A 22288-nucleotide genomic window follows, 5' to 3' on the forward strand; every position below is an offset into this window, starting at 1 on the left:
AATTGTTAATTATGTAGCATCAAAAAAATATTTAAGATACGCATTTAAAAAGGCTTAAACGATTATAATTAAGATACGCATTTTAAGGCTAGAAAATATACGATTAAATAGAATATAGGCAATTTATACTTTTATTATTTTGCTGGATTATTTTAGTGTTAAGTGCGCTGTCTTCAAGCTGTACATATTGATGGTTTGTGGTCAAATCTTTGTGGTCAAAAGCTTACATACAGAATTTAGAATCTGTAGAATGTGTAGAATTAGTAATGTCCGGAATAAGATATTTTACAAAAAATGATATTTACGTGTAGTCAACAAGAACAAAATTAAAACCGAATTTATAAATATTATAAATATTTATATATCCTCGATTCTTAATACTGTGTTGTTACCTGGATAATCCGTGACTTGTTTTGGGAGTCCCTTGTCTGTCCAGAACAGGTAAACTGCCCTTCAGAAAATCCTTTAGTTCCCACATGTTTTACGGCATCTTTTGCATATTTGAACCCTTTCCAGCAGTGACTGTACAATTCTGAGATCCATCTTTTCACACTGATGACACCTGAGGGACTCGCACTCAACTACAAAGCTTCAAACTAACAAACATATACTGTTTGTTAACTGCATTAGTATTAGTTCATCATGTGGCCTTCCTATTATCATCTGTGCTATTATGACTGTATTTACAATAACACACATGTATGAATGGCTCATATAGGTATTTTATTTGGCATTATATTTATTTTTTGTAGGTTTTCATATTGCTATCGATTTATTTTTTAGTGTACAAAATCATCATTTATTAAAATCATATTTAACCAGCTTTGTAAAGACCGGTGCCATGTCGGACAAATCCCAATAAAGAATATCTAAATAATGTGGAAAGTAAAATACAGGAACCGTATTCAGTTGTATGGTATTTACAGTACAAGGTTCTGATGGAATAACATTTGGCATTTACTATGTTTTTAAGTTACAAACATTTATTAATCAACATCAACCACGGGTATTCTAGTCTTTGCGAAGGTCCATCTTAAAATTAGAAAGACAAATTCTAGATTCATTAGATCAGTTTGATAAAGTTGCAGCAGAAGGCTGGATGCTGTTACACTCTTTAACCACAGGGTGGCCTTCTGACATCAGAGTTCAGGCTTTGATTTCTACAGCCCTACACCTCTCAGCACTACGGTGTAACTTGACATATAATGTTCAGTGTATGATAAGAATAAAATAAATGTTATATAAAGTGTTCAGTTGTTTAAAAGTTTAAAGTGGCGCTGAAACAGTTTAATGTCCGGCTGTAATAATGCACTAACACAAATCTCTTTACAAATGAACCTGACTGATCGAGTTAACACTGGTTCTTCAGCATAGATTTCAAACGGACACACTCCGGTCATCACAGATCAGAAGAATTCTTCATGAACAACACACCAAGCAAGCAACGGCATCAGTCATTTTCTACATATTAGTTTATTTCATCCAAGATTCGACTATAATACATGTGCATCTATGTCTTAATATAGTATTTATCCTTTTAAAAGTTTCATTATGTGAAACAAATTTACATCATGTAGTACTAAGAAAATACTGACAATTTCAGTACAAATCTATACCTTAAGATTTATCTGGCAAGCTTATTATCAAAAAAAGAGAAATTGACACATGAATGATAATGCTTGAAAGCCCGTTTCTATCTCTTTCTCTCAATGCAGGTGCTCAAAGATATATGGTCTCTTTTAGAAATGCAAAGATATTCACAGTTTGGAAAATAGCAAGTTATTCTTCATATTTCTATTCACCCCCTAAGAGTCTGAGCATTAAGTTCCACCAAAGATGCTAGTGGAAAAAATTAGAACACCATTTTGTAGAGATGAAAAAAAAAAGTATCAGAATTATGAGGTTTTTATGTCAGCTAAAACAAAGCAAGTAAAAATACATAGTCTATTTTAAAATAAATAAACCTTCTGTGGTTACAATCCCAAATCGTATGTAGTGGTTAATATAAAAATAAATTAACACAGCTAAAGACTCCATTCAATATGTCGTTTGTACCAAAAAGATGAACGATCAGGATGAAGTGGTGTGTATGATCACAGCTACAGTGCTTGTGTGCTACTCCGAGCAGGTTTGGTAACGTAAGTGCCACGAAAAGCGATTCTCTTCAGCTATTATGAAGCGAGAAAAAGCTGGGATAATGAAAGGCTACTTCGGCTAAATCTCCAACAGCAGGTCCTAACTGTAAGAGCGTAGGCACATCTGTCTCCCATCGGTCTCTCCCAGTGTATCCACTCACACACACACTTTGAGATCTCAGAGGTTCGTATTGCAGCTTACGGCTGTGACATCATGCATATCATTATGACATGTATGTATAAGGACGAAAAGGGAAGAGTGTACCTACAGTGTACCTACAGTCACTTGAACTTAAAAGGAATGCTTTCAAAGTCATAACATTTGTTCAGTTGTCCAGTTATTCGTATAAGAGGTCATTTTTAGTCATAATTATCACTTAAGTAGTAAGAGCTCACTTTACCGTACACGGAGTAAAGGGTATGGAAGTTAGATGGCAATATGATTAATTGTGCATTTTTGACATGAGTTCACAACACATTTCAATCAGCTGAACTGAAAAAAAGATCCATGTCTGTCCCATACTTCTGCTTACTTAGTGAAGGGTTTGGCTGGTACTCGGCTGACACACACACACACACAAAAAGATACTGAATATTTTGGTATATATTCAATAGTAATTCACTACAAAATAAGAGTTGTTTTTCCATAATTTGACTGCAACACTTACTGTTAGCGGTAACACTTTAAAGAGGTTCAATTTGTTAACATTAATGCGTTATGTGCCATTTTTACAGATTTTATTGATTCTGGTAATTGTTGATTCATACATATACTATTGTTCATGACTCATAATACACTATCTAATGTTTATTTAAACTACTTTAAAATGTTAAAAAGTCAATTTTAGTGTATGCAGAAATGAACTTTAACATTGTAAAAATATTATTAATAGTTAGTTATGATGCCTAATGCATTAAATGTACTGTATAGTTCACCCCCCAAAAAGTCAATTTTGTCATTTACCTGAATTCTTTGTGTATGAAAATATCTATGAATATATGCTTTTATGCGCCACAGAAGAAAGAAACATATAAAATGACATTTTTGGCTGATCTAATGTTAACGAGCTGAACCTTTGTGAAAAGTGTGACAGTAGAGACGCTCTTCATAAATGAAACATCCAAGTGTCCACATCAGAGCACTCTTTTGAAACATTATTGATGATAATTATGTATTCCAAGTCCCCAGATAGGGTTATCAAGTAAAGATTAATGGGTAAAATAAACCACAGGTAGCAAAGAGCAGGATGATAGCCCTTGTCATAAAGAAATATAAGCGATACCAATAAAACATATCAGTATGAAAAATATGACATTATTCATTTGTCTTTTTGGCTATGATTAAAAACTTCTGAGATAATAAAAGACATCTGCAGCAGTCTACAACTGTCCACTCACGAGAAAATTTCTCCAAAACATTCACTCAAGCCCCTCAAAAGGTTCACGATTCCCTTGAAAACCACAAAGAATCGGTAAGCTGAGAGTATTAGTGTTGCAGACGGGAAAGGGATGAAGAGCATATTTCAGTTCTGTCTGAAGTTCTGTAGCTCAGACTCAGTTACCATGGTAACACAGAGGATGGGTAAAACCCATTGTACTTTGTTCTCTGATAACGCTCAAGCCTCGTGGCTCTGAAGGGAGTGGTTGTCAAAGTAAAAAAAGATTGTCATGACTCATACAGCGCCGTCTGCATTCATTCAATCGCACTGACTCAGGAAGTTCATTATTACTCCAGAAGCAGCTATTTTTGGTGCTGTGCTGCTCTCCATGGGTTTGATGATAAGAACTACCTGGTGGTTACAGAGAAGTGCTGCGTCTTCTCTTTTGGTCCTGGACATGCATTTTCAGTCCTATGGCACACAAGAGTACGTACTGGCATGTGTGTGTGATTATATGCTGTGTGTGTGTGTGTTTACAGTGTAATGACTGTGCCCTCCTCCTCAAGATTTCGCCCTTCTACACCCCTGTCACGGGCATTCAGAGAACCCACGCTCACGCTGCTTGCCATGGTACCATTTGAGGGGCGGAGGTCGAGGTGGGGCTCGTATCTGGGCAGGACGGGCATGCTGGTGCTGGCCGTCGCCCGTGCCCCTGCCTGCGGAATAAGTTTAGCCCCTCCGTCCGCCTCGATCACAAGATCCTCCTCCTCCTCCTCGCTCTCCTCGTCCGGCTCATAGTTCTGGATAATATGGGATGGGGTCATCGCCATCGAACCCGGTGTCGAGTAACCATAAAAACTGGTGCTGCTGTCCGAAGATCGCCCTGAGCTGCCGCCTCCGCTGCTGCGTACCACGTTATTGCGCTGATTGGCCGGTTTGACGGTTATAATGAGGTTGTGGCTGTTAGCGATCATCATGTCCGTTACTTGGTCCAAAGACTTTCCACTCACCTCGATGCCGTTGACTTCGAGCACCTCGTCGTTGACGGCCAGCAGTCCCGTGCTCTCCGCCAGGCCTCCGGGGACCATGCGGGAGATGAAGATGCCCGGGACCTTTTCCAGGCCTTGGGGAGTAACACGGACGCTGGATCCGTCGCGAATGTAGAAGCCCAAGGGTTTCTCCTGACCGTGCTTGTAGAGGCGGACGCGGCGGTGGGTCTCTGGGAGGATGTCTACGTCGATGATGGAGGACACTGGCCGGAAATCTTTGGGCAGGCTGATGATGATAGGAGGTTTCTTCTTGTTGGTGTCCGGCCGAAGGAGGACGGCTGCAAGCGCTGCAGGGGTCTTCTTACGGGTCACAGTGTCCGCGCCGAATGCAGAGTAATCGGCCTCCTCTGCTGAGCAGGAAGAAGAAAGAGAATGTAAATATGTAAACATCTGTGTTAGACATTGCAGCTTAAACCAATATTGTGTTTGGTTTAGTTAGCGTTTCATGCTTATTTGTTTTTTTTAAATTAAAGTATAAACAAAGAAAAAACAAAACAACACTTTTCAGTAGCTCAGTAAACTGAATTCATTATCAGTGTTATTGTAAATACATGATCTGTGCATGTTCCATTGTTTTGTTTTATTTATCACATGTTTAAATGATGCATGTTTTCTGCTCTTGTTGGATTATTCCCACAGCTTTGTAAGGAGAGACCTGCAGGGGATACCATGGTAGAGAATGCCTGCTTGTTAGTTTCCCTCCGCCCTTCAGCTAATGTGTAATCTACTGTAAACCCAAGCCTCCTTTCAACCTCTCTCTCTTTTTCTCTCAGCTGCCATTTATGAATTCCTCAGAGGCTTAATCACAGCCTGGACTTTCACCTGCAAGACATTCATACTCAAGATCAAAAAGAAAAATAGAGTAGGAAGGCAGAGGATATAAATGCATGTGTGTGAAGGCTAGAAATGTCTGAGAGAGTTCAAAGCAGTACCATGTGTTTTTCTGAACTCCCATTAACCGGAATGAACAATGGTTAACCTGAGAGATGTAATAATTAACAAAAACCAACATGTTATAAGATCATAACTAACATCTCAATTGTGTTATTTACTGACTTTTGTATCAAGCGTCGTGATGTTTTTATAGATTTTTTTATGTCTTAAAAATGAATTGCATCTCTAAAAAGAAAAATGTCTTTCTCCAATGTCTTTGTTTAACCAGGAACGAGTCTGTGTGATCTAGCGTGCGAATAGATTTTACGTCAGCCCAAATATAGTCAAAACACACTCTCACACACACACACAAGATTGATTGTTCTGTAAGAGCAAAGGTCTTGACAGCCAGTTCCCACCAGAAAACTACCTGGATTGTCCTTGTATATGCAGCCTGTGTTGACATTTTGACAATAATTTGGCAACTTGCCTCCAGTACCTGCAGACATCATAAAAATGTCTTTCTGGCCTAATAGAGCTGACGTTTATTCACAAACACGCAGCATGCACACACAACTTTCAGCCATGCAAGGTTGGCTGGAGCGGTCGAGCATGTATGGAGGTCTCTTTTCATCTCCTCCAGCGTTCTTCTTCTCTCTTCCTTCCTTATCTGCTCTACTCTTCCATTTTAAAGCCTAACAATGGCTTCATAGTCAGCGTTGAAGGGCAGCATGGGAAGTCCCTGAGGGCCACTCAAACAGGCACAAACTAGCTTTTCTTTTGGCTTGGAGATCGAGAGGAGAAAAAGTGAAAGGATGAAAAAGCAGCTTGCGATGTATGGAAACCGCATCATATTAACGGACACACAAACCTCCATCATCTCACTTCCTGAACGCAGAACAGCTGGCTCTTTGTGAAACCTGACGCTACAGAAACCAGTCCGGTTGTAATGGCTCATTACAAACATGCTGGAGAAGGTACACACACAGGCATGCAGGCCTCTTTACAGCCCTATCATGCATTGGGCTCCTTACAATCATTAGAGGCAGACCAGGGGATATTAGGAGTTATTTATAAATTATGGCCTGGAGCAATATAATGCAAATAATAAAAAAAACTATAATAATAAAATCGCATATTTTTTTCCACTTAAGATTAATCTGTCATTTATTGATTCATGGCTTGTGTCATTTATAAATACTGCATAATTATTATTACTGCAAATAATAACACACACACACACATAAAAATATTAAGCAGCACATAATTTTTAAACACTGATATTAAGAAAGGTTTCTTGCTCAGCAAATCGGCTTATTATAATGATTTATATTATTAATGATGTGATACTGAAGACTTTATGATACTTTTGCCATGACAGGATTAAATTACATTTGAGAATATATTAAATTATATTATTTTAAATTGCAATAATATTTCACAATATTACAGTTTTTATTGCATTTCTGATTACAAATGTGTCCTTAAAGACACAATAATAATATATATATATATATATATATATATATATATATATATATATATATATATATATATATATATATATATATATATATATATATATATATATATATATATAGTTGATTTCTCTGTTGTGTGTTAATACAGCAGCAGAAATGTGACACTGGCTTTATCTGATACAGTGGTCACTATTTACCATGGCAGTAAAAGCTCCAGGATGCAGTCTGTGTGACCACTGAGAGTCATGTATGTGTGTGTGAGCTTGAAATGATGGAATCAAATGCTGTCCCACCTTTCTTAGGTGATCAATATCCCATTACACAGGGTCTTACAGTTCGCCCAAGGTCAGGTGACCTGTCTATTTTAACTCTGCTGTGTTTAAGTAACTGACTAATGCTGACACTAAAATTTTAAATGCTACAAGTGACAACATTATAACGTAATATGATAAAACAATTTTGTCAGATAATGATCACGTATCCATATACTGAAGAAAAATCTTTTTGCAGGCCACTTACATAAAAAGGATTTAGGATATTATAATCTTAAACAAACTGTTTCTGTAGATCTAAAACAAAGTGTAACAATAAATTGGTGCACCTTGGGTCACAAATTAAATAAGACTGTTCAAGAACCAGGTTAAAAAGTAAACTGTATTTTCTACATGAAAACTAGTTTGATTACTCACTATTTATAATGTATTCATGTTTCAGAGGTTCACGTTTGGGAGAAGCATCCCACGAGGAGCGTGAAAACAATAGAGATGTCACACCGTATCTCTGCTCACCGCAAACTGAGAGTGATGGACTCATCTCATCCAATATTCAGCAGGCCTTATGAAGGCCGTGATGGCTCATGTTTCACTTTTGTGAATGTCTCATTCAGGGTTTTTTTGCATGTGGTCACTGTGCTACTTTCTGTTTATGGTCTCGCTCCACAAAGCTGCTTGCAAAGAATCGAGCGTGCAGATTATTCAGACGAGCAGCCGCTGGCGGCACAACAGCATCTGTGGAAACATTTCAGCTTCTTTAAGGTTAAGCCCGGACGTCTCCCACATTGGGAGTCTGTGCCACCCCGTTCCAGACACGGCACGATAAAGGAGAGGGGAGAAGAGAGGGTGGAGAGAGGGCTATAATGAGCACTTATTAGGCCAGGGAGAGGGAGCGAGAATGAAAGAGGGAGGGTTGATGCGTAAAAAAAAAATAATAATAAATTCAAAAAAGAAACTTTCTAAGGTGCTGCTATTCTGGGCAGGTGCTACACTTCTGATAGCAGACGAAAAATGCAAAGTCTGTGAGCAACGAAACATGGGAAACGCTCTTGAGAACAAGATACTTTGGGAAAGTGTGGGAAAATAAGGTGCACATGTATGAAACTCACTCTGTGTGTACAGCACTCATTACAGCAGTAATTTAAGCAAAAATAGCAAGCAAATCAAATTGGTTATTATGTGTAAACAAGCTTGAGCCACAAACGCATCATCATCGTGCATTTCCTGTGAAAGGTGAAACAGTAGTAGACCTGGATTGTCCGATATTGCATAATGTTTAAATACTTTTTTGTATTTAAATATGTTTTGTAAAAAAATATGTTCTGTATAGGGTGAATGTGCATTGTACAAAATTAATCTTGATGTAGTGCATTCGTCCACGTGTGCTCTACTAGTGCCAGTTGCATCAATTTAAAGCCATTGACAAATCCTTTCCTGCGGACTCATGGGACAGAATATCCATAGTAAAATATTCATTGGATGAGCCCTTCAAGTCTTTCTAGAAGTACAAGGTCATCTGGGTATTTTTCACCTACTATATTATAAATACTGGGTACTGGATTTGAACATATTACTCTTTTCATATAATGTTTTTCACTTACTATATAGTAGGAAGTGTCAAACATTTTTAAAGGAAACATCAGATGCAAAATTCACTTTTACATGAAGTTTGAAAATATATATGTATTGGCAGTGTGGACACAATGACCTTAAGATGCTAAAAATCCACCCAGTGTTTTTTTTTTCTTCCCACAACTATAGACAAACACTTCTAGCACAGATCCTGCACATTACCATTTAAAGGAACATGCACTGAAACAAGTCGCGCTAAACAAAGCTGTTTTTGACAAGGTAAAATGGGTGTTTTCTTACACTACCATTGAGAAATTTAACCAAAGTATGTTATAGACTTTGGCTGGGGTTTATAAGAACCTTAAGATTCATACCAACCTGAAAACCAACTGGAAGACCAAGATTCACACCAACAGGAAAATGGGCATCAAATGTCCCTTTTAAGTGTTATGTGCAGAAAATACTTTTTGTTTTAATGTGTTGTTAAGAGAATGAGAAACAGACTGTTGAGTGCAACACACAAAAATCTATTTACGATGCGTCTTTTAAAAAGATAACGTCTTTTCGAGTGCTACAGTGGAGCTTGCTCATTTTTAATTTTCCTACATTTTTCTATTTTTACAATTATCTTGAGACCGTTTGAGATTGAAAAACCCAAAACGTGGTGAAATTTGGTGACCTCTGGAATACTGACGATTACCACAAAATGTATTTCATGTAGTATTTATAATGTTGCATAGCACAAGACCGCTTCATATACGTCCCTTTACGATGAGCTCTGTGAAGGACAAGGTTAAGGATAAATCTGGAACAAATTTACGGATGATTAATAAGAGTGTGTGGGTAGAATGACTCCTTCGTGTTGTGTAACTACTGCTGCCTTCAGTTTAATTCATGCTGACGCTACTCATTCTTTTCTCTCCCACTCTCTTCCTTCAATGCATCATCATCTTTATCTCTCTCTCTCTCTCTCTCTTTCTAGCACAGTTTCTGTCTCTCAGGGAGTGACTGTGACCGCTGTGCTACTTCAGATGGGCTAGGCTTTTGTTTCCACAGGCCTGTGTTTGGGCCAGCCCCAGTTCCACAGGTTCAACGGTTAAATAACTGGTAGTTTCACTTTTAAATGGATAGATACTCTGATCAGTCTACAAATACGTAGTCTTTTTCTCTATGATTCCACACCACTGATTCCAACTAAAATAACATGGAAAAAGATTCCTGCACTCAATCGTAGCTGGGACACGCTGCCACAGCTAGGAGCTTCCTGATAGCCTGCCTTTGACACTGTGAGGAATGTGAAGTGCAGTGGTAAAAGGTCAGAGTTCAGTTTGAAAGGTGTTTTACTGCACTGAGGTTAATCATACACAGCAAAATCATAAAACACTAAAGTCATCAGCATTTAAAACTTGTGACAGATGCCATAAAAACGTGCATGTCCCAAACCCTGCATTTGGTTGTGTTTTATCCGGTCATCTACTCAAAAATCAGTCTGAGTTGTTGCTTATTTAGACAATCTGTTACTTATTAATGAACTAAAGGTTATATGAACAAACACATAACGTACAGTAATGTTCAGAAGTTTGGGGTTAGTATGTTTTTTTAAATATAATTTAATACTTGTTTTCAACAATGATGCATTATATTGATTGTTTAAGAGACAAAGACAAGGCATGTAGAATATGTTTTTTCACAAAAATATTAATTGTTTTCAACATTGATTATTAGAAATGCTATAATAAAATGATTTTTTTAAAAGATTGTGAGACTTTGAAGAGTGTAGTAATAACTACATTTTTAATTGCAATAGGTCATATTTTATATTAGGTGGTCTTATGTACTTACACCAAAAAATAAGTACAATGTACTTTTTGTGTTCATATTGTACTGCAAAACATATCTGCTGCTATTGAGGTTGGATACGGGTAAGATAAGGGACAGCTCTGGTGCTAGGAGTAGGTTTAGGGGTGGGTAAAGATGCAGTAATAGCGTAACTGTAACATAAGTACAAAAATGCATTAGAGACGTAATTACATAAGTATTTTTAAAAATCTAAAGTGCAGTGTAAAAACATGTATGTACACAATAAGTTCATTGTTCCGCATTATTAATTGAAAAGTAACCACATAGAAGTTAAGGCAACATGATATATAAAGTGGGACCTTATAATAATAATACTATATTTTGGATTTTAAAATGCACAAAAGACGTCCTTCAGAAACATTTTGAAAATCTTACTGACCCTAAACTTTTGAACAGCAGTGTATATTGATACAAGGCTCTTGTATTTCTCTACAATATTGTGAGAAAACTCAGCGGCACCTCATCTACAAATTTCTATGAAGCACAAGAACATCTCAACACAGATTGACAACAAACAGTGTGTTTGTGAATGACTTGCCCTTTTATCCAAAACAGGACTAACCAGTGACCAGGTCTTTCATTAGCTTTCATTAACAATAAAGTAATAGCGGAGTGTTTTCCCACTAATAATACCTTCATACCCTCCTACTGTTTTTCCATCCCATCTTTCGTGCACTGGTCACTGTCTACAGCTCTATAGGTTCACGGACTGCTTCATTCCTCCCACACCCATGAGCAGCCCTCCTGTCCTCTCTAATCTAATCAGCAGAGGTGATCAGAGTCTGAACACATTCCACACAGTGCGACGCCTCCCCCAAATCCTGGAGCTAACAGCCCCTTCCCCCCCAGAAGCACACCCTCCACCCCTCCTTCATCCCGCTCCGCTTCATTGACAACACCAGAGAGGCGCTGGCCCTCTCTGCCCAGGCATGATGACATAACAGTGTGTTCCAGTGCTTCTGTGCATCAGCGTGACATTTCATGACCCTGGAATTCCTCCCACTTATTAAAACGGCTCCTCCTAAAACCGAAACGACAATAAAAGCTGCAGACGTCACAGCAGGTGTCAATAAAACACAAACCCGCCCCTGGGCCCTGATTCAGCTGATGACATGAATGGAAAAGTAAACAAATTTGTGGTTTCAGGAAAGAAAGGGAAGAGGAAAAGCTACAGAGACGAGGTAAGGGCGGGCAGATTCCTAAGACATAAGTCGCAGCGCTCTGTAGAAACTATTCCAGCTGCTTTCCTGAAGCACGCCTCTTAAGACAGGTGAGGCCGGTAGGGAGGATCCCACAGATACACTGAGAAAACTATGAAAGGAATGGAAATGATGTGTAATGAATGACACAAGAAAATGAATCACTGGGCTATTATTAGAAACAGACACAGGTGGAAGGATTAATTATAATGAACAAAAGACAGATTAATGCCAATATTATTAGCTGACCCGTCAATTAATCTCACTAGAATTCTCAACTACAGTCTCTATAAAATCAAAAGATTTTATAACTAGTTTGATTTGAGAACTTGAGGTAAGCAAGTCAAAGTCAAACTCTAGCAAAAGCTAGCAAGCTGTCAGCTTTCTACATAGGCAGCTTTCTTCTAAGGCAGCGTGCGAACCGAAATGGAACCTCTTAAGTGACAGATTTGGAACACTGTACAGAGGAAGCGGGTCCACACAAATAAGAATCCTAGTGTAAAGAGCACAGGAGATTCGACTCCTTTAATGTTAGCATGTTCATAGGAGGAGAGCAACAACCTAATTTTTAGGGTGAACGCAGGATGTTTTTTAAATCCTGTCAAAGGGGAAAAGTAGAAGGAGATCACCACTGAGTTGCCTTTGGATATAATAACACCTATGCAATACATATGTTGCGTACCCCATTTCTGTTCCACTGGCTGCTAAGCTGCACAGAAAAAGACTATAGTGAATACAAAAATCATGCTATAGGAAAATGCTATAATATAAACCTGTTGATTGGTTAACTACAAGCTATAAACTATAGATTATCATATAATTTAAAGAGAAAAACAATAAAAGTATTTATATTTATCAGAAAAAAATATCTTATCAAGCACAGAAATGCATCACACATGGAAATGTTGTCTATTAATTCAAGCTATTTCCGTCTTTCTGAATTAAATGTGACCCTGAACCACAAAACCAGTTATTGAGGTCAGTGTTTTAAAATCATCTAAAATGATTAGTATTAATCATCTGAAAGCTGAATAAATAGGCTTTGCAGTGATGTATGTTTTTTTAAGGCTAGGACAATATTTGGCAGAGATAAAAACTATTTAAAAATCTAGAATCTGAGGGTGCAAAAAAAAAAAATATATAAATATTGAGAAAAACTTTAAAGTTGCCCAATTAAAGTCCTTAGCATTGTATATTACTAATAAAAATTCCTCTTTGATGTTTTTACAGTAGGAAATTAACAAAATACCTTCATGGATTATGATCTTCACCTAATAGCCTAATAATTTTTGGCATAAAAGGATCTATAATATTGACCCAAACAAAGTATTGTTGGCTATTGCTACAAATATACCCACGCTGCTTATTGCTTCCTACTTTCAAGAACCTTTCACATAAGGAGCGTTCCTATGGCACCTTAAAATGGTGTCTAGGGAGGCATCGCACATAGTTTTGGAACAGGGGTTATTTCCTGGGCTCAGCTGTTAACAACGAGGAGTGAATATAGAGCACAGAGAATATAGAGCAAAAACCCAATATTATGACACAGTAGCGACCGAGCAGGATGTCTGATCAGGAAATCACATGATGCAAATAGACACATGGGTGCCAACACCCCTTAAGCCAGCAAACACGTATCCACAACAGCTCCACAACCACCACAGACAGTGATGGTGGGAGGACGGCACACTTCGGATTCAGATACAACTTTCCCATTTTCACTGGTTCATTCTTAATAATCACAAGCGGCTTCCCACAATGGTGAATACGTGGTATCTATCCCATCAAGCTACAATCACCGCTCAAGAATCCCTCATCACTAACCCCACTCAAGTAAAGCTCTTCGCCGCTGCCATGGCAGCAGGTAAACAAGCATGGGTTTGGCGCATTGTGGTCATCCTGATTTCTGAAAAAACATCTGCATTTCAGTCTGCATTTGGGACGAGACATCTATTGACAAGCATAAACCCTCATTTGGAGTGTTTAGATGTACATTCATGCCCTATAAAACATCCTCTTTAAAGATCCAGAGAGCTGAGCTCAAGTCAAGCCACTCGAGTATGCAAAACAGGCTAGGACAGAACAAAAACCAGAATTCCAAACACAGACCACAGATGAGGCACACCGCTCAAGAATGCCTCAGACCCCCCATCCCCCACGTGAACTCCAACCGCAGCGAAGGCTATCTTAACCCAGATCACTGAATGTGTGTCATTCAATGACGGCAAGACGCTGCACAAAAGATTTCAGTTGGTTTGACGGCCCGAGTGCTGTGCACCTTGCTGTGGATCTTCAAACACAGATCCAACTCACACGAAGACGCGTTTGCGTGCGTTTAATGTGCTGGCTTCCATCAAATAATTCTGGATCTAACGTGATATGTGACGGAAATCTTCAAAAGAAAGTACTTTCTGAGGCTCTGTTCTGAAACCTGGCGAGATTTCATCATTTTAATACATCACAACACTACAAGCACAAAGCCTCTTCCAAAAGGTAGACTGCTTTCTAAAATGCATGTCAGTCAGTCACTTATAAGCATAAACACTCAACAGAATTCAATTTCAATCTGCTATTGTTTACATTTTAACACATTCCCTGCCTCTTACGTATTGGTTAAGTAACAATTGTGACTATTTGATTAGGCTTTTGGGATACCAATGAGAATGTAGTAGCATTTTTGTAGTTTACACAATGAATGACTTCAATAACTATGAAGCAGAGAGGAACAATATTGTTAGAATAACTTTCAGAAAGATTGTCCAGCTGATAACTGATAAGAGTCCATCAGAATCCAACCAGGTTCAAGGAGCTTGTGCATATCAGAGCAGCGGTTGTCAGTTATATAGTTATCATTCTTTACTATGGTTTACTATGGTTAGATGGTAGAACTCAACAGAACCTTAAAAGGGTTCTAACATCATGTGCTCACCATCAGGCTGTTCCAAACCTTCCTTCTACTAATATATAGGGTACATCTTGTCACTTATGTTTAAGTTTTTTGATTGCATTAGTACAGTAGTTAAAAAGTGGGTGAGTCCTCATGTGCTTCTGTGTTACGTAGTCTGCCCTAGCAACAGGTCACAGCATGGAGCTAGCGTCGCCGTGTAATTGAAACGCAGGCCACACAGTGTTACACAGTGACCCCTCTAATCTCCGCCTGACAAAGTGGCTTACCATCTACAGGTCATATGGCACACAGACACAGCTTAGAGTGGGGCACCCCACAGCCTGGGGCCGCCACACACCGAAAGCACACAACTGTGAGCTGTCACCAGTTCAGACCTTTAACTTCATATTGCTGCTTTCAAGTGAGCTCAGTACAGGGTTCAAAGTCTCAAAGTCTGAAGACTTTTAACCCAAATTAAGAAACACTTGGTCATATTAGTTGATGGCAAATGCGTGAAGGGACATCATGAAACAAAACAGGAATTCCGAACTTATAAAATATCATAATCGCATAGTTGTAATTAAACTGTAAGATACAGTTTAATCATTTGTTCACTACAAACTGATACATTAAACAGCTGTTAGTTAGGATTATGCTATACTGCGTACAGTTTCGCAGGTGATTCATTTGCGATGCTGATGCCGTTATTGTGTAGCCTGTCAGTGATCTACGGCTCTGTGTATTAATAGCCGCTGCATTTAAAAACAAATGATGGAGATTCACCAATCGCTAATCAAAGAACCAGCTTTACCGACCAGTATATTGCCCAGCCCTAGGATTACAGAACTTAACCCTGCTAACTAGCAGCCTGGTTACCGAACACAACTTACTTCTCCCAGGACCACATAACCGGTCACATTATTATCTGATATGACTGATACATAAACAAAAGCACCACTTCTGGTCTGACAGCTTCCTGAAGCTCAGCTATGGCCTCCACATGTGTTATCAGTTGAAACATTTGTGCATATTACATAACTACATACAAATAGACATGTAGCCGGACACATTAACTACAACTCTGAGTGTCGTGTCCATAAAGGATGTAGAGGATATTGTGTTAGAACAAGGCTGTGTGGGTAACATATGGACTTTGACCAATGACCCACTTCAAAAACACAACCCTCACCTTTCCGCTGCAAGAAGAGACGGAGAAGGGGCGCCGCCATGGAGATCGCTTTATGGTAGTTGTCATCGTTGTTGATTGGCAGCAGGTCCCCGTGGACATCGGCGTAGCCCACAAGCAGATCGACGTTGGGGATCCGGTGCACGTGCTGCAGCAAGCCATAGAACTCATCAAAGCGCCCCGGCTTGGACCGGTCCAAAGAGAAACGCCTAAATTCTGCCCCAAACTAACAACATGGAACAGACATCAGTACACAGCAAAACAAGACGAGCACAACTTAAACTGTTACAAATCAGTTTCACTAAAGCTGAAATAATACAAAATATGAATTACTTATTAGATGAAAAACTTCGCAAATTAAAAATAATGCATTGGCAGCACAAAATTACTAACTAAAACTTACACAAAAATGAATATTAAACCTGAAAATAAATTTAAAATATCAAAATATGAACATACTATAATTGTATAAATATTTCTGAAATAACAAATGAAAGACTAATTAAAATTTATCATTCATAAAGGTTGCTAAAAATGACTTCATAGTGCATGGAAAAAAGTAGGAATGCACTGATACTATATTGTGGATATAAACAATATTTTAAATCAATATATTAAACTGTTATTTTCAGGCTTTAACTGATAACTGATAAACACCTGGTATTACAAATCTATACTAGTTTGTTCAAAAAGGTACATTAAAACACATTAAAAACTACTGACTCACTGCAGTATTCGCCTAATGAGATTTAATATCCAAGAAAGAATAATATGATGCCAGTATATTGTGAATAAAGAGCAAAAGCATTTGTGTAGTAATAATAGAATGAGAGAATGACTTTTTTTTACTTTAAAAAAAAAAAAAAAAAAAAAGCTTCATATTTCATAGAGTAACTAAATATAGAATAGCAGCATCAGTAGCAATCAAAGCAATTATAAACAAGGTAAATCAAGGGCAAAAAATCTGATGCAAAAATAAAATATGACTAATAACTTGTCAAATGAGTCACCCTAAATTCCTTCATGATTTGTAATAAGTTATAAGAATAAAAATATAGAGTAAAAGGAAGATTCGTTCAAATGTAATGTCATCACTAGCTATATACTTAATAGAGTTAATAGAGTGAGTATGACCAGGTTCTTGTTTATAGTGTCATACATAATGACTAGCACAAAAGAAATGCAAATAAACATATTGTAAACCACATCTACATTCCTCTGGTGCTGAATAACTGTTTCTGTACATAAAAATCAACACGAAGGGCGACGCTTGAGAATAAACTGCTTACCCTAGACAATTTTTGGGCATCATATGCATGTCTAGGTAGACAGGTTATTAGGTTTGAGACCAATATTAGATTCGATAGGCACATCTGCCTACAGCAACATAAAGTTATAAATACCTTCTGAATAGATTTTGAGGTGCGTACAATGCCTGTAAAAATGCTTTTATGTCTTACATCACAGCTGAGATAAAGGCTCACTGTTTGAGAGCGGTTGAGTAGCCTAGTTATCCTATTGATCACAAGTGCGGCTTAGTATTTGATTGAACTTACTTTTCGAGCACAGTCAATATTTAATTTCCTCAAACATTATCTTGTCATGTGGATGTTTAAATTCTAAGATGAGTGCTCATCAGTTTGTTTACAAGTTTCCTTTACACTTTAAACTAGTACTCTTTTTGTGTTACCAGCACTTTAAAAAAAAAATTGCATATCAATAGTATCCAGTATATCAAAAGTATATTCTCCTTTGCTAGCAGTCTAATCTGTCATGAAACACATGTCACAATAGATTAAAAAAACAGCAATTTGTTATCAGCAAACCTATAATAAGTAACTGTTAATTAGTATAGCGACTAGCAGCAAACAAGCAGGTTCTAAGCAAGTGCTAGCAAGCAATTAATAAGTATTAGCTTGAACTGAATTTATACTAGTCTATATATATATATATATATATATATATATATATATATATATATATATATATATATATATAATTAACACTTAACAGATACTCGTTAGTTTAAAAGAATAACTCTTGCCAAGGATTGGGAGATGGTGGTCAAACACACTTATATAAGAACTTAAATAAAACTTTTAGACATCATTTTACAATATAACAAACACCTGACAACACGAGATAAGAGAGCGCCTGTCAAAACACACGGTCCGAACACGATCTCTCCTAACAACACGGACACATCGCGTGTCCTCGGCGCTGAAAGCAACGGTCGACTGAACTCGCAAGGTTGACCAAACTTGCCAGGACAGCGGGAGTGTGTCTTAACACCCAGACGCTCTGTTAAGTCTATTCCTACCTCGAAGATTAGTCTGACCGGCGATTAAAGTAATGGTCCCGCGGGCTACGCACCTTGCTCTTCACCTCCACGGCGTTCAGAGTTCGGTTGCTCGGCACTCGGTGGTTTTTGTTCATCTTTCGCTGACTGGACCCCGCCGCAGAAACACACTTGCCCTCCCGCGGGCTGCGCTCATCCGCCTTGGGCTCGGTCCGTCCAAAACGGCTTTTCTCGGCTTAATCCAGTTAAAGGCGCGTATCTCGCGACAGCTCCGTGCCTTCGCTTGTGTTGTTATCGGAATCGAGTAGCAACGGCGACGCCTGTCAACTGAACGTGCTCTAAACTCTGCCCCAGCGCGCGCGCCTCTCTCTCTCTCTCTCTCTCGCTCTCCCACTCTCTCTCTATCTCTCTCTGCCACACACACACACACAGCACTAGCCCGTTTATGACGCCGATGCACCCAGGAAACAGCTCGGCGTCAAGAGACGGTAACGAGCGCGCCCCCTCTGGCCACAGAGGCCGCTCTCGTGCACGAACGAGACTCATTACCCAGCCCGGTCCAAACACCAACAAAAAACTATTTCGTTCATTGAAGCACCTTGTATTTCCATGTAAATACCACGAACGGCAATCATTCAGTGCCGTGGTATGCAGAATGATGCATCAAATTACACGAAATGACAATCTGATACCACTAGTTATTTTTTGTCAAAAGAATAAACCCATTGACCTAGTCGAACATAAAACACGAGCGCAGCATACAATCTAACGCATTTCTTAATTTTTAGTGACTCATGTTCAAGCAAAATCTGTCCTGAAAAGACTATGTTTTATTTTGTTTTTCATTTCAATGCTATACAGACTAAATATTTGCATTGTAATAATATCTAATGTGTAACTTTGGCATATAACACAAGAGCGCTGGTTTATAATTTGAAGCTTTTGGTATATCTTTCTTTGTACTCCAGAGTACGCATATGGTTAATTAGTCCACATTAGTACAATGTTTTGCAAAGTTGGACAGAGCCTTAGAGAGACAGCTACAGTTTGTAAACTTCGCCCGACGCGCCTTTAGAGGGCGACGGAAAACCCTCACTGGGAGATGTTTGCAGTAGAAGAAGAGATCCTGACAGCGACGGCGAGCGCTAAAGTAGGTACACGAGTTCACAAACGCGTGCACGCTGTAATAAATTGTGAGTTTGTCATCGCGAATGTTTTGCGGTTTTAAAAACGCACGCAGTCGAAAGCTACAGACACGCCAGGTTTCGGACGAAGACTTCGCGTCGCGGCGCTAACAGGTCTCCGGCACCACCCGTGCAAACGCGTTTAATTGTTTTCGTTGTTATGTGGCAGGTCTTCTGAACCCCATCACCATGGCAACAGTCCAAGTGCCTGCTCCCGTCCCGGGGGAGACGTCGTGGATCTCGGCGTGTCCCGGTGGTCTGTGGGAGGTGCGCCGAAGGTGGCTCGGAGAAAGAAAGCGAGGGGACGTCACGCCGATGATGGGCTCTCTGTGTAAGGTCAGGGTGCGGCGGAGTACCGCCACGGAGGGGAGCACACCGCACGCTGCTTGTCGAGAGCACGATTCAACAGACAGCGTTGATTCTAGCGAGCAAGCTACCTCGTACCCCCGCTCGCAGGACTCTGTGCTGCAGCTTCCCCTGGACGAGTGGTTCCTGTTGCGCATGGGTGAAGGGCAGTGCGATGTTACAGAGGGCTGCCTGGAAGGGATGAGGGCCGGAGAGATGTGCGAGGTAAAGCCGAAGCGAAAGCCTAGACTTAGACCAGGGCTGTCCGAACTTGCTCTTGCAGGGTTTAGCTGAATCCCACCTGACACAGCTGCCCTGGCTCGGTAGAAATGCACAGGTAGGGGCAAGGTAGAGCTAAACTCTCCAGTATGTTGGCCTTTTCCAGAAGGTTTGGACACCTCTGACGTTTTACAGCGTTTTATTAAATGTATTGTTAAATCTGATATATCATCACCCTAAATCCAAAACAAAATCATTCTGTTGCTTTACAAAAAAAGTCAGAGTAAAATGTATAATGCTTTTCACTGTATATGTAATTTACAGGAAAGCTGACATATATTAATTATAATATTCATACAGTGCTGGGTTGTAACTTATTTTATTACATAATCAAATTCCAAAAAGTAGCACTGTGTAATTACATTAAGTTTTAAAATGCTCATAATAAAACTAGTTACATTTTTGCTGATTATATGATTACTTAATATTAACAGTTGGTTATTCATAATTCATTGATTCTCTCTGTCTGTCTGTCCAACTATGTTTTCAAAAAAAAAAAACAACAATACAAAATTTAATGTTGTTGTTTTTTAAAATGTCTCTTCTGCTCACCAAGCTTTTGGCTAAAAAGTAAAATGTTATTTTTTTTTTTTACTATTTTAAATAACTGCTTTCATTTTTGCAAATAATTTAAAATGTAATGAGACTTCTTCAGTGAACTTTTGATTGGTACTGTGTGTATTAAGAAAGTTTTTGTGGAGTTGCACACATACACTAGTCAAGCAGCTGTAATTACCTCACAACATAAACAAATAAAGGATTATTTAATCATTTAATCAAAATTAATTTACAATAAGGTGCCATTTGTTAATAGTCAATGCATTAACTAACGTGAATAAACATTCCACAATGCATTTATTACACTATTTATTTATCTTGGTAATGTTAGTTAATGAAAATCCAGTTGCTCATTGTTTATTCCTGTTGTGATCTTAATAATGCTTTAGTAAGTGCTGAAACTAACATGAACTAAGATTAATAATTTTGTTACTAATTTACATCTACTGTATATCAGAGTGTGATATCACATCTCATCTGTTCATTTGTTTTTTTTTGCAGTTTACAATAAGTGCCTGGAAAGCAAAGAGCTCTAAAGCGGCAGGCGGCGATGCTCATGGTAGCCAGACTGAAAATACAACGGGGGAGGAATCGTCTCAGCAGTCTGACCGCTTTACAGTCCAGCTTCACTCTTTAACCCCTGGGCAGGAGTCTTGGCAGATGACACCTGGAGAGAAATGGGCATGGGTGCTGTCTCACAAGCAAAGGGGAGGTCAGCGGTTTGGGAACGGAGATATCTGGGGTGCGACAGACTGCTACTGCAGAGCGGTGAAGCTGGCGATAACTTTAAATGGCAAGACAAGGAGAAAGCCAGCGGACGAGGCATTCAAAGAAGGTTTGGACGGAGAGGAGGACGATGATGCGGCTTTGACACCATGTTATGATAAAGAAAATGAGCAAGCGGAAAGCGCTGATGTCTCCATTCCAATTGAGGAGGAGTACAAAACTGTAAAAGCTGAACTTCACTGCAATCTTTCTTTATGCCAGCTTAAGTTAGGCCAGCTCGGTAAGTCCAGAGACAGCAGTATCAAGGCCACGGAGCTGAATCCAAAGAGCACTAAGGCCTGGTATCGGCTTGGGCAAGCTTGCCTACAGCTGGGTGAACTGGAGGAATCTCGCACGGCCTTCGGGAAGATTCTGGAACTCCAACCTGACTCCGCTTCAGCTCGCGCTGCTCTGAAACAAGTGAACAACAGATTAAAGGACTTAGACAGTAAACTCGGTCAAAGGCTGAGCAAGATGTTTAACTAGAAAATTGGGAATGACAAAAGCAGAACATGTGCATATGTATAAAAGTGATAACAACGGTAAAGTGCCCAGAAGTTGTTTTCGTTTTTTTGTTGTAGCGTCACTTCAGTGTTTAAAACTTGAAGTACGTTTACTGTATGGGTAGTATATATATATATATATATATATATATATATATATATATATACTATCTTAAATGTTCAATGTTGTAATTTGTCAATGTTTAAACCTACATAAACTTGAAAGTTGTGCATAAGTCACGAGACTGCTTAGGACATTTGCTGAATGTACTAAAGTTTTGTTTATTTTTGTAAAATAAGAATATACTGCTCTGACGTTTTGTTCTAAAAGTGTTTTCATTCTGGATTTTTAACTGTTGTAGAAAATGATCAAAGCCAAGTATAGCGCATTCTTGCATCAAGTGACAATAAACAACGTTATTTATGAAAACCTTTTCCCCCGCTTTATTAACAAATGTTTAA

At 38.8% G+C, this 22288-nt stretch overlaps 2 protein-coding genes across 3 annotated transcripts; one reads left to right on the top strand and one right to left on the bottom strand.

The window, feature by feature from the left end:
• Positions 1-1454: 1454 nt before the first annotated feature.
• On the bottom strand, positions 1455-18574 carry pard6b (par-6 partitioning defective 6 homolog beta (C. elegans)). 2 transcript variants are annotated; one of them, XM_043225019.1, is made up of 3 exons: positions 18267-18574; positions 15897-16119; positions 1455-4913 (listed from the first exon to the last, which is right to left on the bottom strand). In XM_043225019.1, exons 1-3 carry the CDS (start codon positions 18327-18329, stop codon positions 4048-4050), a joined length of 1152 nt encoding a protein of 383 aa, XP_043080954.1. In that variant the 5' UTR covers positions 18330-18574; the 3' UTR covers positions 1455-4047. The 2 variants fall into 2 exon arrangements, with proteins under 2 accessions (XP_043080954.1, XP_043080955.1); XM_043225020.1 differs by having other exon boundaries at positions 1455-4910; positions 18267-18572.
• A 682-nt stretch (positions 18575-19256) lies between these two features.
• On the top strand, positions 19257-22250 carry fkbpl (FKBP prolyl isomerase like). The gene is made up of 3 exons (XM_043224056.1): positions 19257-19342; positions 19546-19946; positions 21060-22250. Exons 2-3 carry the CDS (start codon positions 19566-19568, stop codon positions 21807-21809), a joined length of 1131 nt encoding a protein of 376 aa, XP_043079991.1. The 5' UTR covers positions 19257-19342; positions 19546-19565; the 3' UTR covers positions 21810-22250.
• The last annotated feature ends 38 nt before the right edge of the window (positions 22251-22288 follow it).

Source organism: Puntigrus tetrazona, chromosome 23 (genome assembly GCF_018831695.1).
Source record: "Puntigrus tetrazona isolate hp1 chromosome 23, ASM1883169v1, whole genome shotgun sequence".
In the NCBI taxonomy this organism is placed as follows: Eukaryota; Metazoa; Chordata; class Actinopteri; order Cypriniformes; family Cyprinidae; genus Puntigrus; species Puntigrus tetrazona.

What these genes read in the sequence shown, in the direction of transcription:
- pard6b (XM_043225019.1), bottom strand. Translation starts at nt 18,329, where the DNA reads ATGAACAAAAACCACCGAGTGCCGAGCAACCGAACTCTGAACGCCGTG. An exon ending in CCGTGGAGGTGAAGAGCAAG is followed by an intron (nt 16,120 to 18,266) that starts GTGCGTAGCCCG and finishes CCATGTTGTTAG; the next exon opens with TTTGGGGCAGAATTTAGGCG. An exon ending in TCTCTTCTTGCAGCGGAAAG is followed by an intron (nt 4,914 to 15,896) that starts GTGAGGGTTGTG and finishes CTTCCTGCTCAG; the next exon opens with CAGAGGAGGCCGATTACTCT.
- fkbpl (XM_043224056.1), top strand. Translation starts at nt 19,566, where the DNA reads ATGGCAACAGTCCAAGTGCCTGCTCCCGTCCCGGGGGAGACGTCGTGG. An exon ending in GGGCCGGAGAGATGTGCGAG is followed by an intron (nt 19,947 to 21,059) that starts GTAAAGCCGAAG and finishes TTTTTTTTGCAG; the next exon opens with TTTACAATAAGTGCCTGGAA.